Here is a 20847-nt window from a genome sequence, read left to right as displayed (position 1 = left end):
TGCCTGTTCTGATGTGTGTGTTGTGGCGGGAGGGGCACATAACCAATAATATCCATTGGGATGTGTTTTGTGTAGGGGTGGGACAACCACATAACTGATAATGATTTACTAAAATGCAGGTGACCCTTTTAAAGGAAAAAACAGAGCCATTAAAGCAACTGAAACTAGTTTAGCATTGTTCAGATGTATGAGAATAATCAATAGTAGCCAACAAGTCAATCATGTCAGTATATTTTGATACATAATTTACAATCTCATTTCTATAACTGCATATTTGATAGGTGACTCTCACATTGTCCCACAGCAACATTCATCGGATTAGTCCCTTTATTAATTAGGGGTTGCCACAGCAGAATGAACCGCCAACTTATCCAGCATATGTTTACGCAGCCGATGTCCTTCCAGCCACAACCCAGAACTGGGCAACACCCATACACTTATTTGTACATATACATTGGTGACAATTTAGCTTACCCAATTCACCTATAGTGCATGTATAGAACATGCAAACTCCACACAGAAATGCCAACTGATCCAGCTGAGGCTCGAACCAGTGACCTTAACCCAGTGAGGTTACAGTGCTACCCATGGTGCCACCGTGCCACCCTCAGATGGTGCCAGAGGAGTCTGTTGGTGCCCTGAAATTCACAAATCGATAACTTTGTGAGTCATAATATATTTCATTTGAAATTAAAGGGTCTGTTTTAATTTCTGAACACTCACGGTAACGACAAAAAACATTTGCTTTTATAAAATAAAGAAAGGCTAGGTTACATATCTAAAGATGCTTTCTCAAGTTTGACAATAAAGTCTTTGGTGTCGAATAGCTGGCAAACAAATTTTGCACTGAACTGTTGTACAGTATTTGTGCCCTTCTCAGATTTCAGGGTGAAATGATTTTTGCATTTTCAGCAATGAAATGCATTTTTATCACTCGCCATGGTGGTGGCAGCTCTCAGATTAGTTATAGTAACCTAATGCTTTCAGCGGCAAAGGATTAACATTATTGGTTCAAGTGGTGTGCCGCAAATTCAAACCGGAAAACCAATCAAAAGCATCAGAATAGCACCACTTTAATAAATGGCCTTAACAGAAGGCATCATGCATATCAAAAACAGGCAAAGCTACAGATTAATTTTATTCAACATATTTAGATGTAACCCCATTTGTAATGTTAACATTTTCATAAGTAACTGTAACTTAATTACACATTTTGTCTAAGTAACTGACGAATTACTGTTACTTTTATTTTGTAATCAAATTATGAAACGCCATTACATTAAAGTTACTCCCCAACACTGCCGCTAATACCTGTAACAGAATTTCATGGAAATTACAAATGTATTTTATTTACTTATCTTTTTTTTTTACCATTTAGCAACCAATTGTTTTGAATTAAAGAAACACTCTACTTTTTTTTTTTTTTAAATAGACTTATTTTACAACTCCCCTAAAGGTAAGCAGTTGAGTTTTTACCATTTTTGAATATATTCAGCTGCACTCTGGCATGAGAACTTTTAGCTTAGCTTAGCATAGATCATTGAATGAGATTAAACTATTAGCATCTTGAACCGAAAAAGGAAATGTTTCTGAAGAAAATTTTAATTAATTTAATGAAATTAGTTTCCCAGACATGGGTTGCGGCTGGAAGGGCATCCGCTGCGTAAAAACTTGCTGAATAAGTTGGCGGTTCATTCCGCTGTGGCGACCACGGATTAATAAAGTGACTAAGGCGACAAGAAAATGAATGAATGAATTGAAATTAAATCTCAGCTCTTCTGTAGTCACATTCTTTGGCCACTTGCTAAAGGTCTAAGTTGACTGAATTATTAATGCTAAGCAAAGCTAAAAGTGCTCCAGCCAGACCCGGAGATCAGCTGAATGAATTCTAATATGGCAAACCTCAACAGTTTAACTATAGGGGACTTGTAAAATTAGCCTATTTCCAAGAAAAGTAAAGTGTTTGTTTAACAAAGACATCAACTTGACTGCATATCAATGTCTTGATAACAGCCCTTATTAAGTTAGCATCATGGTGGATTGTTTTGCCGCTCATATATTCATCAAAAAATGTAACGTCTGACTGTTATACTAGGAATAAGACTGAGTTCATTTACTGGCTCCTCCCAGCAGGTTGGTCGTGCAGTAATCTGCTAATCTTCTTAGCTAGCAACAGTGTGCTCTTCAGTATGGAGGTTTTGTCCACATTTTACACAGATCATTAACTGAAGATGACACAAAATGGAGGCGTTGGCAAACAACACGCTGCCCCTGAGGGTGAGTGATTTTTTTTGTAGATACTTTTCGAAGCAGCTGTTGCCAATAATGATCATAATTATCCTAATGCAGTGATGTAAACAATTTCTCTCAACAATGTTTCTTTTTCTTTTTGATTGCAGGCCTCATTGTTAAGCCAAAATGTTTTACTGAGCTAGTGGAATGAGACCTTATTTTAAAATGACACCTCTATTTCAAGAATCTGTAAAACAAGAAACATGCCGTTGCCTGAGGAAAACGCTGATGAATCTCCATATGCTCCAAAAGACGCTACAGCTTCCTACAAGAACACCCTGCTGAGCTGACTTCCCTCTGGTTCTGAGCCCTTTATTCTGCAAACGCTCTTCAAGAGGAAAACAGACTGCACTTTTGATCTTCCTCAACTCACTGTGTTGAACAAGAACATGTATTCGGTTTCAGACGGTGCAAGTTGCTCTGAATACGCCAGGAGAGATACAAGACCAAGCGATGCTATTGCCCTCAGATGTTGCGATGCGGCAGCCAAGCATAAGTGTGTGCAATGGAAGACCCCGAAGAGGGATTTTACCAAAGATTCCTCATTATCTGCAATTTCAAAGACAGCCAGCCAGCAGACTGGCTTTAATTCTGCAGACATTGCTTATAAACCCCATATGGAAGCGTTTGCCTTTCAAAGGCAAGATGAAAAGCTGTCATCCTGTACCTTTCATGAGCTTCTCCAGTCCTCGTGGATGTCTGCAAACTTGCATTGCTCAATGCTACACTTTAATACTACTGAACATGCAATCTCTTTTATGGAACGTCAGGCGCCCAACTTATCTACCTCAGCGGTTTCCGCTCTCACAATACCTGCTAAAAGCGAAAAGTGCAGCTACATTCCTGGAGATATCACTAGACAACGTAAAAATGAGCTGTTTCTGTGCTGTAATACAAGATTTGGCTGTAGTCAGATGCAAAGAGAACCTACCCCTAACAAAACAGGGCGAAGTGTAGATTTTGTCAGAGACACAAGACCTGATGGCAACAAATGTGCTTTTGATAAGGTTACAAAGATTTACACGCTTGAACAAAAAGACAGACTGAGTCAAATACTCCCACTGGTGATTCCTGAAGAGGATATAAAGAACCGTATGCAAACAAAGCAAAAAGTTTCCCAAAGAAGAGCACGCAAACATAGACAAGCGTCTGATGATGGCCTGGGTCTTACGTTTTGGCAACAATGTTCACCCGGTGTGAAGTGTAAAGCTGTGGGTGCAACAGAAGCTCAGAAATCTGCTCAGGTATGTCGACTTTCTACAACCCTAAATCAAAAAAAAAGTTGGAACAGTATGGAAAACACACAAAATAAAAGAAAATAGAGATTTCCAAATATATTTTGACTTGTATTTCATTGGAGACAATATGAACACAATATTTCTTGTGTTGTCTGGTCAACTTCATTTAATTTGTAAACAAACAGTTGAAGTCAAAATTATTAGCCCCCCTGAATTATTAGACCGCTTGTTAATTTTTTCCCCAATTTCCGTTTACTGGAGAGAAGATTTTTTCAAAACATTTCTTAACATAATAGTTTTGATAACTAATTTTTAATAACTGATTTATTTTATCTTTAAAATAAAAATAATTTTATTATAAAAATTCCCTAAAATGGTGTTTAAAAAAATTTAAACTGCTTTTATTCTAGCCGCAAATAAATCAAATAAGACTTTTTCCAGAAGAAAAAATATTATAAGACACACTGTGAAAAATGTTCTTGCTCTGTTAAACATCATTTGGAAAATATTTTAAAAAGAAGAAAAAATTCGAAGGGGGCTAATAATTTTGACTTTAACTGTACGTCCTTTCCTGTCATTCAGGCCTGTAGGACATTCCAAAAAAGTTGGGAGCAGTTTAGGGCTAGTAATCAGGTGAAATGGTTAAATGATGTGATCTGAAACCAGTAATATCAGCATGTGATAATTAGGATTTGGCATGAAAGCAGCATCCAAGAACGGTCTAGTTCTTTAGGAGCGAAGATGGGTAGATGATCGCCAGTTTGCCAACATATATGTGAGAAAATTATTCAAATGTTTTAAAACAATGTTGCTCAAAAAAAAAATGCGAAAGACATTTGGATTTTTTTTTTGGATTTGGGGGGGGGGTTGAAATGGTCAAGGATACAGGTTCTTGACTGGCCTGTCTGCAGTACTGACCTGTCTCCAATAGAGAACGTGTGACATATTTTGAAGGCATAAAGCACATTAAGAATTGCAAAGTTTTCCCAGAAAAATAGTTTTAAAAGTGTCTGGTGCATGTGCAAGATATTTTGTGGAATTCTGCAATACAAATTGTGCAACTGCTCTTTTCTTATGTGATTCTAATAGACGAATTACCATGTTTGTAAACATTTAGAATAAGTGTGCAGTGAGGTTGCAGGAAAAAAAACGTGAGCGATAACATTTACAGCGAGGGAAAGACATCCGATGCGGTACAGAGTTTGTTGTTGTCTTAGAAATAAGTTATATTGATTACATATTATACATCTTATTTACATAATGCTTTCAGCGTATTATAACAGCTTGTCACCCAGTGATGAGCACATTTATTCTGCAAAATTAGCGTTAAAGTGAGCGGCGTTCATCTGACAGATCCATTTGCGCCTCTCGGCGGATACATGAGTAATGAGCGCCGTTACCGCCTGGAGGTCATAGATCTCCGCTACCGGCAAAACACACTTAAAATTACACACAATCTTTACTAACAATCCACAGATTTTGGTTTTGAAGAACTACATTCTCGCATGAAAAAGTGTTAAAACTTTATTTCAGTACATATTAAAAGCAATATTTGTGACCCTCGAAATGGTTATTGGATAAGATGAAATGGCCAAGCATCCAACCCAAAAGATACATCTCTCATGAAACTCCATGTGATTTTATAAAAGAGAAGTTAAAGGCCTACAAGTCTTTAGATGCCAACAATGTTGTTCTGTGTGGTCATGTGCCAGAAATAATGTTCCATGATTACCAGATTCAAAACTATGTAGTGCTAAAAACCGAGGTTCTGCCTAGCCAAAGACAAAGAAAAAAGACGGAGCTATACAAGGTCTGGGTAATCGTCAACAAGCAAAACAACTGCATTCTGACAGCGATCTGCACCATTACTGCAGGGTATGTGAATCTAAGCGTTTTCATTCTTAGCATTAAGTGTCCGCAGTTTAATTAACCATATTTAACTGTTTTTGCTGAAATCATTGCTGCAATCAAAAAACAGTGACGTGTATGATCCAGCATAGCGTAAACTTACCTGATATAACATGAGAACTGCAGAGTCGAGCATTATTAATTGGGTCCTCACTCCATTCAGCTCCCTTTTAGCCAAAGACGTCTGCGGTTGGCATTAAAAGCAGTGTGGTGTACGGTAAAAGTTATGTTTTCTATTTTTGGACTTGGCATCCTACCACACAACATGACATGTTTGCTATTGCAATTGGTCTCTTTTTGCAACCAGGAACCCGTGTGGCGTCATGTGTGACGTGGGTTGGTAATTTGTCTATAGGAAACCTGTTCACATTGCTTTTATAGGGTGTCTGCGGGGTCCTAAAAAGTATTAAAAGTTTGTCAGTAAATTGAGAAAAATTTAAGGCCCTTAAAGTCTTTTTTAAAGTCTTTTTCAGCTACTACTTTTTCAGCAAAGTTTATTTCAGCCACTACGCCCCTCGATGCTGGAATCAGCTTACAGAAATTATTAGATGTGCTCCAACATTAGGCACATTCAAATCAAGACTAAAAACACATCTGTTTAGCTGTGCCTTTACTGAATGAGGACTGTGCTGCGTCCGACAGATCACACTTTTATGTTTTTCTCTTCTTTTTCATTCTTTAATAACACATTTTATCTGTTTTTGTGTTTTTTTATTTATTTATTTTTTATTTTATCATTTTTATTATTTGTTTTTATTTTCTTATACTTGTTTCTTTTATTCCCGTTTACGTAAAGCATTTTGAATTGCCACTGTGTATGAAATGTGCTATATAAATAAACTTGCCTTGCCTAAATGCTGTTACAAGGTATTACATTTTGCATTGTATTTGATTATACAGTTGTATAATTATAGTTAATGTATATAGCTAATGTTGTTTATTTATGAAGTTGATAAAATCCTGCTATATTTAATGTCACACTGTTTTGTTTACTGCAGTAACCAAGCCAGCACCATTATTTCCTTTGCTCTATAGATGACACCTTCTGGATTGACATTTTTATTCACTATATGAATGATATTCTAGTTTAGGATTAGTTTCTTACAATCAGTATTTAATGAATACATTTAAAATGTCGCCAAGGTTACGGGTTCAGACTTAAAGTGGCCTCTTAAAAAAGATCTTAAAAGGTATTGAATTTTACTCCCTGATTCCTGTATATACCCTGTTGTAGATTGCAGACATACTATGCTTGAATTAAAGATTTACTTAACATGTTTATGTTTGTTTAAAAAGCTTGTTGTGGCCCCAGAGGCTTATGATGACCTTGGTGAAAAGAAGATAGAAGAAAGGTAAGGAAAATATAAGCTTGATAGAACAATCTCTGTGCTTGTGAACGTGTACTAACCATTGTAACACTATGACATACCTGTAATTTTAAGCTCAGCCAAATGAGTGGAATTGAATGCTCTTGTGTACCGTGTTTTGATTGAGATTGTTAAGCTCATCATTATGTTACACCCTGAAAGAGATCCTGCGACTGCTGTTGGCGCTATTTTCTTTCCAAGTAAGTGTGTCTGTCTGTAATGCGCAGGTGCGATGATCTGTGTAGACTCCATCTTCAGTTGCGCTGTCTGAGAATGTGGTGTAAAAGACTCCGGTTACTCTCCCAAGCCTGCTGTCATGACAGAAGGAGGATTCTAAACAAAGCTCTGTATGTTCTGAGATTGTCCGTCAAGATGCGTTGGGCTCAAACTGATGCGGTGGACAGGAGGAGAAGTGCTTTCCTGCTCTCTCAGAGTTTTTACCAGGTAGGAAGTTTCTACAATAGGGCAATACTGATGATTTAACTGCACCTGACAGATTCCAAGCAAACGATTGGTGTGCCCTTTGTGTACCCATGATTTACTATTGATATAATTACAAAGAAATATTTTAAGATACTGATGCTCTTCTTGTTACTTTTCATTATTTACTATATTTCAGTACAGTTAATGTTATTTCAGCACAAGTTTTCTATGCTAATATTGGAACACTCCAATATTATACACATAAGCTTATTTAACATCGCCCCCAGAGTGTCACGGTACGGTGAGGGGAAAAAAGGGCGAGGACCCAAGTGCAGGGTAAAGTATTATTTATTTACAACAAAACAAAAAAAAGGCAAAAACAGCAAAACAAACTACCCCGAGGGGGAAAACATTAGCAAAACAAATTAGCAAACCAAACTGGACTGGACAGGCTGGCAGGGATCGCGATTGGAACAGACACACGACAAGGTAACATACAATCACGAACTGGCACAGGACAGCAGACATTAGGGGTTTATAAGCTGTAGAAAGTTAACACAAACAGGTGAACACAATTAACTGGGTTAACAAGGAGGGTGGGACTAGACAATAGACGGGAGAACGCATGACACAGAGAGACAACACAAGCCATGCGCTCACATAAAACGAGACTAGAACATGCAGCCAATGAGAGAACTCATTAACCGCGTGTTCATGACAACACAAGCACATGGTGCATGTAAACACACACCACGTGCTAGACACAACACCAACAGAAGACTGAACGCAAGACACGAATACACGATGAATGAAAGCACTCACTGTGCACTCACACACGCATCGTGCATGTTTCATCCCAGCGCCGACCAAACCCGAAACCAACTAGACTGAGACGCTGGGAATGAAACACCACGATGCAGACAGACGAACATAAACACAAGTAAAAGAACGCGTGTGCGCCCGAGGCACGCAGAGCCCGCACGGCCGCATCAAGCGGGAGCACGCACACTCTGCATACACCAACGACGCCGCGCGCGCACACAGAGACACACTATGACAGAAACAGGACAAGACAAAGCTAGTGTCCGAGCTCTGCCACCAAAACAAGAATTTACAAGACCAGAGTGGCAGAACCCTGACACAGAGATAAACATATAGGTTTATCATTTTTGAATCCTTTAAGCTAATCTCCTGGTCTGCCACAGGCCCGGATTGGCTAATCGGGAGGCCCGGGAGAATTTCCTGTTGGCCTGCCCGTTTTTTGGCCGCAAGGGCTGATGTCCCTAGCTGCTTGCACTTTCAGTAGTCGTACTTTTTTCATTTATTTATTTATTTACTTATTTGACCATAGCCTCACTATTTTTAATCATTATTTTGCTAATGATGACGTAATTATCATTCGACTCCAAACACCTTGCTCATCAAGGCACCTTGTCTTGCACATCTTGCTCATCAGCAAAATCATTTAAGAGATATGCGAGAGATGAAAAATTGATAATGAAAAGCGCAAATATTACCAAACAATCCAGCATAACAGCACCATTGTGGTCTAGCGGCCAGCACGTTGCGTTACGAAGCTGCCGACCCGAGATCGAACCTCACCTGAGTATTTTTATTTATTTTTTTTTATATTTAGTGTTAAGAGTTAATATAATACTGTTTGGGTTACTTATATAGGTGTACATATTTTATTTTTATCTTTTTTGTGATCACCGTTACAAAGGACTGGATATCTATAAAGAATTTTGCACAGGATGTATATTCAGATATTGCAGGAAAGGACATTGTGATGTTTTAAAGAATAGTGTTGGAGATTTAGCTACCCTTTAATGTTCTCATATTTATGAAAAACATTTGAAGTTCTAAAGCAGCTGTGTCCTTGAAAAAGACATGATAGTGTCATTAAAAATTGAATTGGAAATGATGTTTTTTTTTTATATAGTCAGTCGTGAACCGAGGTGGGCCGGGCTTAGGCTTGAAACTTGAAAAGGAGTCCCACTCCGGCCCTGGTCTGGTCTGGATTTAAGCTTAGCTTAGCATTAATCATTAAATCGGATAAGACTATTCGCATCTCGCTCAAAGATCATTTTAAAGCTTGACCCTTTTGTAGATGCTTTGTGTACCAAGACAAAAGAACGTTGAAAGTTTGCTATTTTCTAGGTTGATATGGTCAGGAACTCTCATTCTTAAGATATAATCAAGGAACCTTGTTTACCATGGTGTGATATGGCATTACACAGCGCCTTAAAATAGTCTCCAGCTAGCTAGGTAACAACACTGCTTAATATATTAGTGGCTGCTGCAGATTTTAAGACCATTTTATAAAAGAAACTATACTTAACTAGTCTAAGCTCATCGGCAGGTCATCCACTTTTACGTGTTAGCATTAATATGAACTAATGAACTATTTTGGTTAGGCAAGTGCAATGTTATATCTTGTTGCTGCCAGGGCCTTAATTTGCCATCCCCTTCTCTAATGTACACCAAAACATCCACAACGTCAGCAGGAAAATCCCTGGCCTCATAAGACAGGTCATCTCTTTTCCTTCTGCTGACCACCTACAGTGCATGTACGGTCTTTAATAAAGTGGTGGGCAGCATTGATGGATGCCATCTTCGCCTCGAGCCTTTACCAGCTTGTTACATGAACAGAATTGTTTCATTCAGCCCAGTTTTAGGCAATCTGCGCCCACACTGAAATTTTCTGGATGCATTTGTAGGCTTTGCTAGGTGTGCCATGTCAAAATCTCATCCATCAAATGAGAAAAAAATGAATGATTGAATTCTATAAAATGATGACTGACCTTAATTACATTATTTGACTGTGATCAAATAAAAGTTATCCTATCTATAAGATAGAACTTTCTTTGCGAACGTGAGAGAACGGCTGCTTCTTTCTGGAAGTGATACAGCTTGATGGATGAGGCAACTGAGGACAGACTGTCTGTGCCTGTCTTCTTTTCCTCATCATTCCAGGATAAAATGGTGGTTTTACCTCTTTCTTTACTGATTCTTGACAGAAGAAAGGTGAATATGGATATATATATATATATATATATATATATATATATATATATATATATATATATATATATATATATATATATATATATATATATATACATATATATATATATATATATATATATATATATATATATACATACACACACACACACACACATATATATATATATATACACACACACACCCACATATATATATATATATATATATATATATATATATATATATATATATATATATATATATATATATATATATATATATATAYATATATATATATATATATATATATATATATATATATATATATATATATATATATATATATATATATATATATATATATATATATACACGTGTATATATATATACAGGGCTTTACATTAACACCCGCCATATGCGGGTAGATTTTAGCTTTGGCGGGTTAGACAGTCACCCCCACTAGCCACTTTGGCTGGTTGAAACTAATTTTTAAATTGTGGTTTTCTAAAAAGCAAGGTTCGACTATAAGAATGACCCAATATGCATGCAAATGTGATCTTAGAATGGAGAAACAGCACAATTAACAAAAAATAAATAAAAAATTGTATTCGCGCGAGCGGAAGAAAGCAGATGAATACCGAATGAGAGGATAATCACTCGCCCTAACAGCTGATGTGATGCACGCGACTGTTTAAAGCGCATACAGTACACGCTCCTGTTTTCTTGCTTGAAGCAACCGTGCCTGGAACGCAACTGTGATCGGTTCTCTTTCAAATAGTAAGACAATAAAAGTTCTAATGCTAATGCACCCACAGTCTTGCTGCTTTCAAGAGCTCCAAACATGTCTTTTTGTAAGCAGCACTGGTTGCTTTCGCTTTACAGCATAGGCCAGTGGTTCTCAAACTTTTTTCATCAAGTACCACCTCAGGAAAAAATTGTCTCTCCAAGTACCACCAAAATGAGCAGTGTTGAAATACATTAGCGTAGTAGGCCCAGTAAATCAGCTCCAACTCTCACAGTTAAAAAAAACATGGCAGATTACCTCAGAAATATAGGTTATATGTCATATATGGCATATTATATACATAATTTTTGATAAATTTTGAAATGTGTGTAGCATGTACATGACATATTTCATTCCTCTGCGTACCACTAGTGTTACATGTACCACAGTTTGAGAACCACTGGCATAGGCTATTAATTGGCCTTAACCGTGTGATCATCCTTCCACTATCTCACAGGATGTTTTTCACCTGCTTTCTTTTGCTTATGTTTTTTTTTTTTGTTAATATGGTTTAATTATCATCAACATTGCTTTAATATGAGATTACCTCTCCATTTATGTGTAGTTAACTGGTTATCTGAGAGACCTTTAGCAAGGACAGATTACTGTGCCTATTTTTGATTCATGACAATAATTATTTTTAAAAGTCAATTGTTTTTCTTTGTTTAGTTTTTTTTAAGAAATGTTTTGTTAAATAAAAATATAGTATACAGCTATATTTAGCTTGTTTTGACACATTTAAAATTTGTGGCTAAGAAATAATTATCGTTAGAGGTAAATAGAGAGAAAAAGAGATAAATTTAGTAAAACCTTAATATTGAGTTCTGAAATGTCATGTGAAATAAAAAATAATTGCAGTATAACACTATGAAACCATGACCTGTTTGCTTATACACGACACACAAAAAGTTAAATGAATGAGGAGGCATGTGGACAGAACACACAATCTAAATCAAGTAATTTTAGCATGTCAAAGTCAAATTTATGCATGTAAAAATATTTTCACAACAACAAGATTCTGGCTAGTGAAAATGCAGAGTGGCTAGTAATGTTGGAAGACTACTAGCCACTGTGGCTGGTGATCAAAAAAGTTAATGTCAAGCCCTGTATATAATGTATATTTTTTCCGTTTTTTTATCTGAACTTCAGTAATATTATTGAACAATTTGTGAATGTTTATATAATCTATGTAAAGTACAGTTTGTAAAGTAATATTTTCTATCTTTTAGTAGTTATATCACATCAATACAACATTTATTTGTTGTCTTTGGGTAAGAATGTTAATGCCATTATGTGTTGGGTAAGAATAAATCGATTTCAATGCTTATAACGCTTACTCGATTCTTTTATGTCGCTTTCTCTCTGTTTTAAACGAGCCGTCTTAAAGAGAGGTTGTAACCCAAAGTGGGGGCTCGTCCGGGATAATTTAATTGTGTGTGTGTGTGTGTGTGTGTGTGTGTGTGTTTTTTTTTTAAGGGATGAAGCAAAAATGTTTCTAGGGAACTAAGGAAACCCTCGATTTTGACAGCGTGAGCGAGTCAACTTCATTAGTCCACTTCAGCACCTATATTTCCCAAAATTCAATGTGATTATGACATCACAACAGTGTAGTTCAAGTCATTCCATTTAAAACCATTTAGATGTTCCTGCCAGTTGTGTACACTTGTGTAACTTGATAAATTATGTACAACTAAGGGAATGAGACTGAGGGAAGTTAAGGAATGAAAGGCATAAGAAATTAGACTGGAATGTAGCCCATGAACAAGATTACTGCTGGAGTCCCATAGGAAGTAATGAAGCCCACAACTTCCATAATTCCACACTCAGCCAAGCCATCATCAAACTAGAGTTGTCGCGATACCATTATTTAATCTTACGATACTATACCAGCTGAAGTATCACAATACCAAGTAGTTTTGAGATATTGTATTTCATATTCTCAAATTATAAAGAAAATAGTCAGAAATACTATATTTTACGTCTTATAATCGTTCTTAAATTTAGTTCACAATTCCCGTTTTACTGAAAAAAGGTATTATTTGCACATAACCTCACCTAAAATTCATTCTTTTTGTTTATTTTGAAGATAACTGACCAACAAAAAATACATTAAGAGTGCTTTCACACCTGTGAATCAATTCAGTTGTTCCGAAACAGGGATTCAAATTGTTTCATTGTTGCTCTTTGTTCTTAATGCGGTTCGCTTTCACACTGCAAAATTTCTAAACAGACCAAAAGAGCTAAAACAAGTCACGTGTGAGTTAACTCTCCTCACATTGGTCAGAGATTCACGGTTTATTTTGCAGAGTCCCGCTCAGCCGTCAGGGATGGGTGGTGGTTTGGTGGTGTTTGACAAGGTACGCGCGACGTGTCTGAAGAGCGAGGAGAGATGCGGTGGGGAGGGGTGAGAAAGGTGCGTGACCAGGACCGGGAGGAAAATGCGTGATAACCAGGAGATTATCCAGGAGTCTCTGTGCTTTTGAGGGAGACTACTGAAACTTCCGGGAGACTTAGGATGTCTGTTGAATGACCTCCCGCCCTACTCATAGTTCTCTCTTCATATAGCCGTATGCATATGACATATCCATAAAACACTGTGATGTAACCGGGCTCGGATCATTTGCTTTCTCACTACAATCGATCCGCTCCAGAGTTCGTTTCAATCGAGCCGAGACCACCTCATTCAAGTGATCTCGGAGTGATTGATTTTGTGTGGATCCGAGTGCGATTCGTGTTTTCACATATGCTAAACGAACTGCGCTAACTAGGTAAACGAGACGGGTTCCAAAACAAAAGTGTAGGTGTGAAAGCACCCTCAAATAAAGAAACAAACTATACCAAATAAAATTTGTTACAAAAATAGCATTTTCCAACAAGGCGGTTAGGGTATATGAAGTGGTCAAAAATTGTTTCAATGTTGCTATTTGGGTTTTTCATCCATTGTTTTCTTTTTTCAGTCTTATCAGCAATACAAAGTCATTTAAAATTTCACTTTTTGAGTCGTTCTTTTTAAGAGATTGTCACGGTTGTTGTAGCTACTAAACCATATGGAGAGGAACAGAAATGAACCGATTGAGATGCGAGTTTGAAACATCAGAAAACATTAGAAAACTTGCAACTTTAAAAGGCACAAACTATTAAAATACAATGGTCTATTGTTGCACAAACATGTGAGCATTTTAATGACTTTTCCACATCCATCATTATCTATTGTATGTTAATGACGATACTACCATTTGCCAACTACATTGGCACCGCCAGTATTTTAGAGCAACAGTATCACAATACTACCATAGTACCGGTAAACAGTGCAACCCTTCATCAAACTATCCCTTTGTTTGTTGTGAACATGTGCCCTCTAGTGGTGAAAATTACATAGTATGCCTTAAATGTGGGCTTTACCTGTCACGTCTTAGCTTTTACTTGGTTTAAACCACAAGGTAAACACAGATGTGTTTGTATGTGTCGTGATGACAAACCTCTTTGAATTAATGTCCGTGTTTACCATTGTTGATGTTCTCTGTTATACACGTGCGACCATTGTTTGATGTAGATAAAAGATGAAATGGCATATGTTTAGCATGTAATGTAACAATGTGTTTTTTGCTTTAATCCCTGTATTGTATTTTTTGAAAAATACCTGCTTTTGTTTCACCTCAGCAGTCTGTGCTCCAATCAACAATTAGTGTCCACTGCATTAATTATTTAGTAACTGGGTAATGACAGGTGTTCAGTTGGGCAACCTCCTTTAGGCCATCATGGGAGATAAAGCTCATCCAGCTCGTCATCAATGCTGCTAAATTTGTGAATTTTGGTGTCAGATACAACAGTTTTATTGTTAGGTTAGTTTTGCAGCAAGGATTTATATTTTCTAATGTCGTATGTCTTTATTTGGTGATTACCAAACAAGAGTATGTACTAATGCATTATAAACCACTCAAATCATTTTGCTTCTGTTACAGTGGAAGAATCATTATGACTGCAGACATTTCCACAGTGAACGCAAAACCGATGACTTAAGAAAGCGACTCATTCAGCCCAGCAGACCTTTGCTTGTGATGTCCACCTGTTCCACCTGGTGGAGTCGGCACATGCTCAGAACGGCTATGATTCATAACCAGTAAGAACCATCCTACTGTATAATCTGCATTGACTCATTTACCTCATTATGAATGCAATACAGGTTCATTGGACAGAACGGCGATTTTTCCTTTTTACACTAATGATACTTAACGTGACATATGAACAGGCCCACACGGAATCTGCGCTCGCAGATTCCTCAGATTTCCGCAGATTTTGTAGCCCATCATCAATTCTGTTTATGTACTTGAGTAAATGGGCGAGGCAGTGGCACAGTAGGTAGTGCTGTCGCCTCACAGCAAGAAGGTCGCTGGTTCGAACCTCAGCTCAGTTGGCGTTTCTGTGTGGAGTTTGCATGTTCTCCCTGCCTTCGCGTGGGTTTCCTCCGGGTGCTCCGGTTTCCTCCACAATCCGAAGACATGCGGTACAGGTGAATTGGGTAGGCTAAATTGTCCGTAGTGTATGAGTGAATGTGTGTGTGGATGTTTCCCAGAGATGGGTTGCGGCTGGAAGGGCATCCGCTGTGTAAAAACTTGCTGGATTAGTTGGTGATTCATTCCGCTGTGGCGACCCCGGATTAATAAAGGGACTAAGCCGACAAGAAAATAAATGAATGATACTTGAGTAAATGTGTGTAAATCTATATTTATTCAGTTTTTTTGATTAATTACAGTAATATTATTGACTAATATGAAAATGTGCATCTGATTTATGCACAATGCAGTTTGTACAGTAATATTTTCTGTCTTTTAGTAGATATATTATATGAGAGACTTGCTTTGTTTTCCAAATAAAGTGGATCTAATTGGGTTTGCAATTTTACCATTAAATACAAGTTCAAAAGGTATTACTTTTTATTTCCTATATTAAGGTTTTAGTTATGATACTCTCAAAATAATTCCACAGAAATTCTCAGATTTTTACCAAAATTCTCAGCATAAAATAATGTCAGCAGATTCCACCTGGCCCTGCATATGATCAATGAATATAGGATTATTTCTGTGTCCTTCTTTGAAAAACTCCAAATAACAGCAAAATAACATGTGTATATATACATAAACATATATATATACAGTTGCAGTCAGAATTATTTAACCCCCAGAATTATTAGCCCCCCTGTTTATTTTTTCCCCCAATTTCTGTTTAATTGAGAGATTTTTTTCACCACATTTCTAAACATAACAGTTTTAATAACTCATTTCTAATAACTGATTTATTTGATATTTGCCATGATGACAGTAAATAATATTTAACTAGATATTTTTATCTTAAAGATTTTAGAAGACACTTCTATACAGCTTATAGTGACATTTAAAGGATTAACTAGGTTAATTAGGTTAACTAGGTAGGTTAGGGTCATTAGACAAGTTATTGTAAAACAATGGTTTGTTCTATAGACTATTGAAAAAATTATAGCTTAAAGGGGTTTATAATTTAATAAATTATTTAATAAATAATTTAATAAAATTATTTTTGAACAATTTAAAACTGCTTTTATTCTAGCTGAAATAAAACAAATAAGACTTTCTAAAGGAAAGTAAAAATATTATCAGACATACTGTGAAAATTTCCCTGCTGTTAAACATTATTTGGGAAATATTTAAAAAAGAAAAAAAAATTCAAAGGGAAGCTAATAATTCTGACTTCAGCTGTATGTAGTTGTTATGCAGATGGCACCCTCTAGTGGATTTGTCATCTTAAACGTACCCGGAGCAACGCATTTTGTGTTACACATTGACAGTCTCTCTGTGCTATATAAGCACTGGCTGCTGTGGAGACAGAGATGTTTAAAGCGTATCACTATGAGACAGCAGGAGAAGTGGGCATGCTTGTGGTGGGACAGACGACTCCAAAGTAAAGCCTTGACCCTGTGGATAACAAGCTGGAAGAGAGACGAACTGGCCACACATCAGTACAGGTACAAATAGAGCTCTATGTCTGTGTCAATAGCTGCGTTTGCATCCACCTATTTCTATGTTTGAAACCTTTGATGGAAATCCTAAATGTGCATATATTTTAAAAATGTGCATGAAATTTTTTTTCTGGTTTAAAAATTGTTATTGCTAGAAATTTAAGCAGACGTTCACTTGAAAATATATGTAGAAGGCAATAGAAAGGTAAAATTAGAAACAAACAGAAATAAAAATCCGACCTCTGCATTTTACTTTCAAGAGTTCACACTTAGATACTGTTTGACAACTTGTTAGCAAGTTAGCAGGTTTGGCATGCTGTCCTGGGAGAGAACCCTGAGCTCGAAGATAGTTGAGCCCAGGGCTCCCGCCAGGTCCATAGAGCATGTGAGGGGAGTACGAGATCAGGTGTTCTCGAGAGCTCCCCTCGGCAAAGAGGAAAGGAGAAGGGGTGGATGGGGGGTTTCTTCGGGAAACAAAGATAAGGGAGTAGTTCTTAGCTAGGTTACTTATAGTGAGTTTGGATCAATCTGATTGGCTAGCTAATGAGTGTAGATGAGTGGCCAGCTGCAGTCAATCATATCACGTGCTCCTCTCGAAATTAGTTTGTGAAACTTCATCTTGCAAAGACTTCAGAAAAGTTCGACAGTGAGTCCGGCAGCTATCTGAAACTTAAACAAAACAACAAGCCCAAAGTCCCGGGATTATTGCTCAGCATTTAGCTCAATTTATCTGTGCTAAGATGTTCGATTGCAAATTTCCATACTTCGTTAGCGTCCGTGAAAAGCTTTTCTTCTTCACTGTACATCACCCACAGCTTTGCTGGATAAAGAATGCCAAACTTCACACCAGGTTTATCTTGAAGGATCTGCCTTACTTTGGCAAATGCTGCCTGGTGTTTGACCACAGCCGAGGGATAGTCTCTGAAGATCTGAATGGAGTTTTCTCTGTGATGACACTTTTTGCATGATGTTTTCAGTTGTATGGGCAAAGTGTATCCCAATGAATTGCTGCAGCAGGTCACTGACCTCTGCTCGGGAGCGCAGAGCTCTGTGAGCACCATCTAGGATGGGCAGCTCATCCAATCCAACCACCTCCATGAGCAGTTTAGCCACACAGGCACCTTGGCTGTTTTCCATTGCGTCTCGGATTCCCGCGATTTTTGTATTTTGCCTCTTAGAATGGCCTTCCAGATCGATACATTTCTCAGTTAATTCTGACAACTGCTTAGACAGACTTTTAACTTCAGCTTGTTATTTGTTCATTCTAATGTAGCCGGCAGCTAGCTCTCTGCAACTCTCATTTGGTCGCCTACTGAAGCTATACTGCGCCCGGTCAGTACCTGGATGGGAGGCCACATGGGAAAGCTAGGTTGCTGCCGGAAGTGGTGTTAGTGAGACCAGCAGGGGCGCCCAACCTATGGTCTGCGTGGGTCCTAATGCCCCAGTATAGTGAAGGGCACTCTATACTGCTCAGTGAGCGCCGTTTTTTGGACGAGATGTTAAACAAAGGTCTCGAATCTCTGTGGTCGTTAAAAATCCCAGGATGTCCTTTGAAAAAGAGTAGGGGTTTAACCCTGGCAATCCTGCCAAATCTGCCCACTGGCCTCTGTCTATCATGGCTTCCTAACCATCCCTATACTATAATTGGCTTCATCACTGTGTCTCCTCTCCACCAATCAGCTGGTGTGTGGTCTGGCGCAATATGGCTGCCGTCGCATCATCCAGGTGGATGCTGCACATTGGTGGTGGATGAGGACACTCCTCCCGATGTGTAAAGCACTTTGGTGTCCAGAAAAGTGCTGTAAATTAATTAATTATTATTATTATTATTAATATTATTTTATATTTCGTAAAAGCATCTGCAGAGCATGTAGCATTCTGTTCAAGATGCACAGTGCTCGTTAATGGTTAGCCGCATTGCATCGAACTTTGTATCTCTTTTCTTTTCCAGCGTCGCAATCTCTTCTTTCAAACTTTCTTTAATGTCAGTTTTAACCTTGATCATCTACATTCGGAGAGATTCCATTGCAAGCAGCACTGGGTCATTTCTTGCTGTTGAGCTGGAACGCATCCGTGCTCTTGGCCGAGCTTTCTCCTTGAGCGACATCTATTTCCTGTATTATACGACAGCATTTATAAACGCGCAAATTGCAACGTATATTGAACGTATGCAGCACTATAAATATTTAAGAGCACTAACAAGTTTTTTGTAGTCTTGTTTTTATGAAATTTGAATAAAAGTTAGAGGAGCTACACAACCAACGTCTTACTATATCGTCTATCCGGAAGTCCCTTCCAGGATAAACCCTTTACCGATAAGAAAAAATGTGAATAAATTACGATGGAAATGCATTTACCTAATAAATTCAAGCATGCACATGAAAAAAAGGCATGAGATTTTGCTTCAACAGATCATGTGATATCCAAAATGGCGGAAAGTGACAATTATATTTGGGTGACCGACAAAGTGACGAACATCTTTAATGGAAAACATCAGCAGAAAGCGCAAATCTTCTGAATGAAGTTTTCTCTTTCGAAAGCAAGATGGCATGACTGTGCAAATAGCGTTTCGTCTATGTGTTCTAAGATGCTAGTATGTTAATAAATACGAAAAAAGGCCTTCCGCTAATGCAGCAATGTCCATTTTAATATTTCGTCATCTTAGAATTATAAGGTTCTTTCTGACATTTTTGTCAATTTAGTTATTCACATATTCTCATTAAATGACAACTTATTTAAATTTGGGATTTTTTTCATAAGTTGTTAACATTTTTAGACTTTTTATTTAAAAAACAAATGTTACACACATACTGTTTGCTATGGAATGCAAAAACTTTGAAGCTCATTATCTCAAAATCATTCAGAACGCAGATAGAACCTTATAATTCCAAGGTGACGATTTGGCGCCAGTTTATCGGGGCGATTTTGTTCTCTTGGACTTGTTGGATGGAAACGCTGCTTTATTTGCAAATGTTTTATGTGATATTTCAGTTTTGTGCATAAATTTAATTAAAATCTTTGGACGAAAACATGGCTAGGGTGTCTACTGTTAAGTATCACTTATGTTGATTGCATTCTTAGAATTTGCTGTATTTTAAATGAGTTGTTGATGTGTTTCTTTCTTTAGCACGCATTTGTTAGCATTAGCATGGACGAAGTGGAAGTTTCGAACCAGTCAGAAGAAGCTGGAGAAGTTAATGCAGTCCATTCAGATGAGCAACCTTCTTTACTTTTTCCATCATTGGCAGAAAAGAGCAGAATCTTGTAAAAGAGAGAGAGAAAACCAGTTTGTTTTGACCCGGTAAGAGTCTGCCTCTAACATTCTAAGGCTTGGTCAGATTTTCCCAAGTACATTTTATTGGTATAAGCTTTGTAGAAAGTATCTAAAAGTTCATACTGTTATGTCTCAATGCAATCTTAATTTATCTGTATGATCTCATTCATTTCTCAATGAAGGGTAGGGTTCAGGCCCTGGTAGATTTCAAATTTTTTTAAAAAAAATTAAAAGAAGTGGATTAAAGTAATTTCCAACTAAATCTGGCCAAAACAAAGTTGTTGTTTTCTTTTAATTAGTTTGGGCAGTTTGGAAGCTCACCAAAGCTACTGTAACTTTTGGGGATTGTGTATTGACTGTAAAAAAAAAAAAACACCTTTGAGCTACCATTGGTACGTTGCATTTACGCAATCGGTGTGTGTGTTCTAGAACTTATAATTCTTTGGCATGAGTTTACTTCCAGCCTCGATTAGTTTATCATTCCACAGAGGTCAGACAAGATAGCATGCGAGCAATGTGACGCATGTTGGCGCCACCTGCAGGTTGGAGGTGTGTAGGTG

At 37.5% G+C, this 20847-nt stretch overlaps 1 protein-coding gene across 1 annotated transcript in view; it reads left to right on the top strand.

Moving 5' to 3' along the window:
* LOC101884100 (uncharacterized) overlaps positions 1-20847 on the top strand; it is a 55583-nt gene that overhangs the window by 306 nt on the left and 34430 nt on the right. Inside the window, exons 2-8 of the mRNA XM_009304264.5 lie at positions 2134-2277; positions 2400-3536; positions 6735-6790; positions 7033-7249; positions 14984-15141; positions 16843-17019; positions 20141-20314. Coding sequence (XP_009302539.1) covers positions 2682-3536; positions 6735-6790; positions 7033-7249; positions 14984-15141; positions 16843-17019; positions 20141-20314 — 1637 coding nt within the window. The 5' untranslated portion in view covers positions 2134-2277; positions 2400-2681. The remainder of the gene's footprint in view (positions 1-2133; positions 2278-2399; positions 3537-6734; positions 6791-7032; positions 7250-14983; positions 15142-16842; positions 17020-20140; positions 20315-20847) is intronic.

The sequence above is a fragment of the Danio rerio genome, chromosome 8 (assembly GCF_049306965.1).
Source record: "Danio rerio strain Tuebingen ecotype United States chromosome 8, GRCz12tu, whole genome shotgun sequence".
NCBI classification, from domain to species: Eukaryota; Metazoa; Chordata; class Actinopteri; order Cypriniformes; family Danionidae; genus Danio; species Danio rerio.
This window is presented reverse-complemented; position numbering and strand designations above follow the sequence as displayed.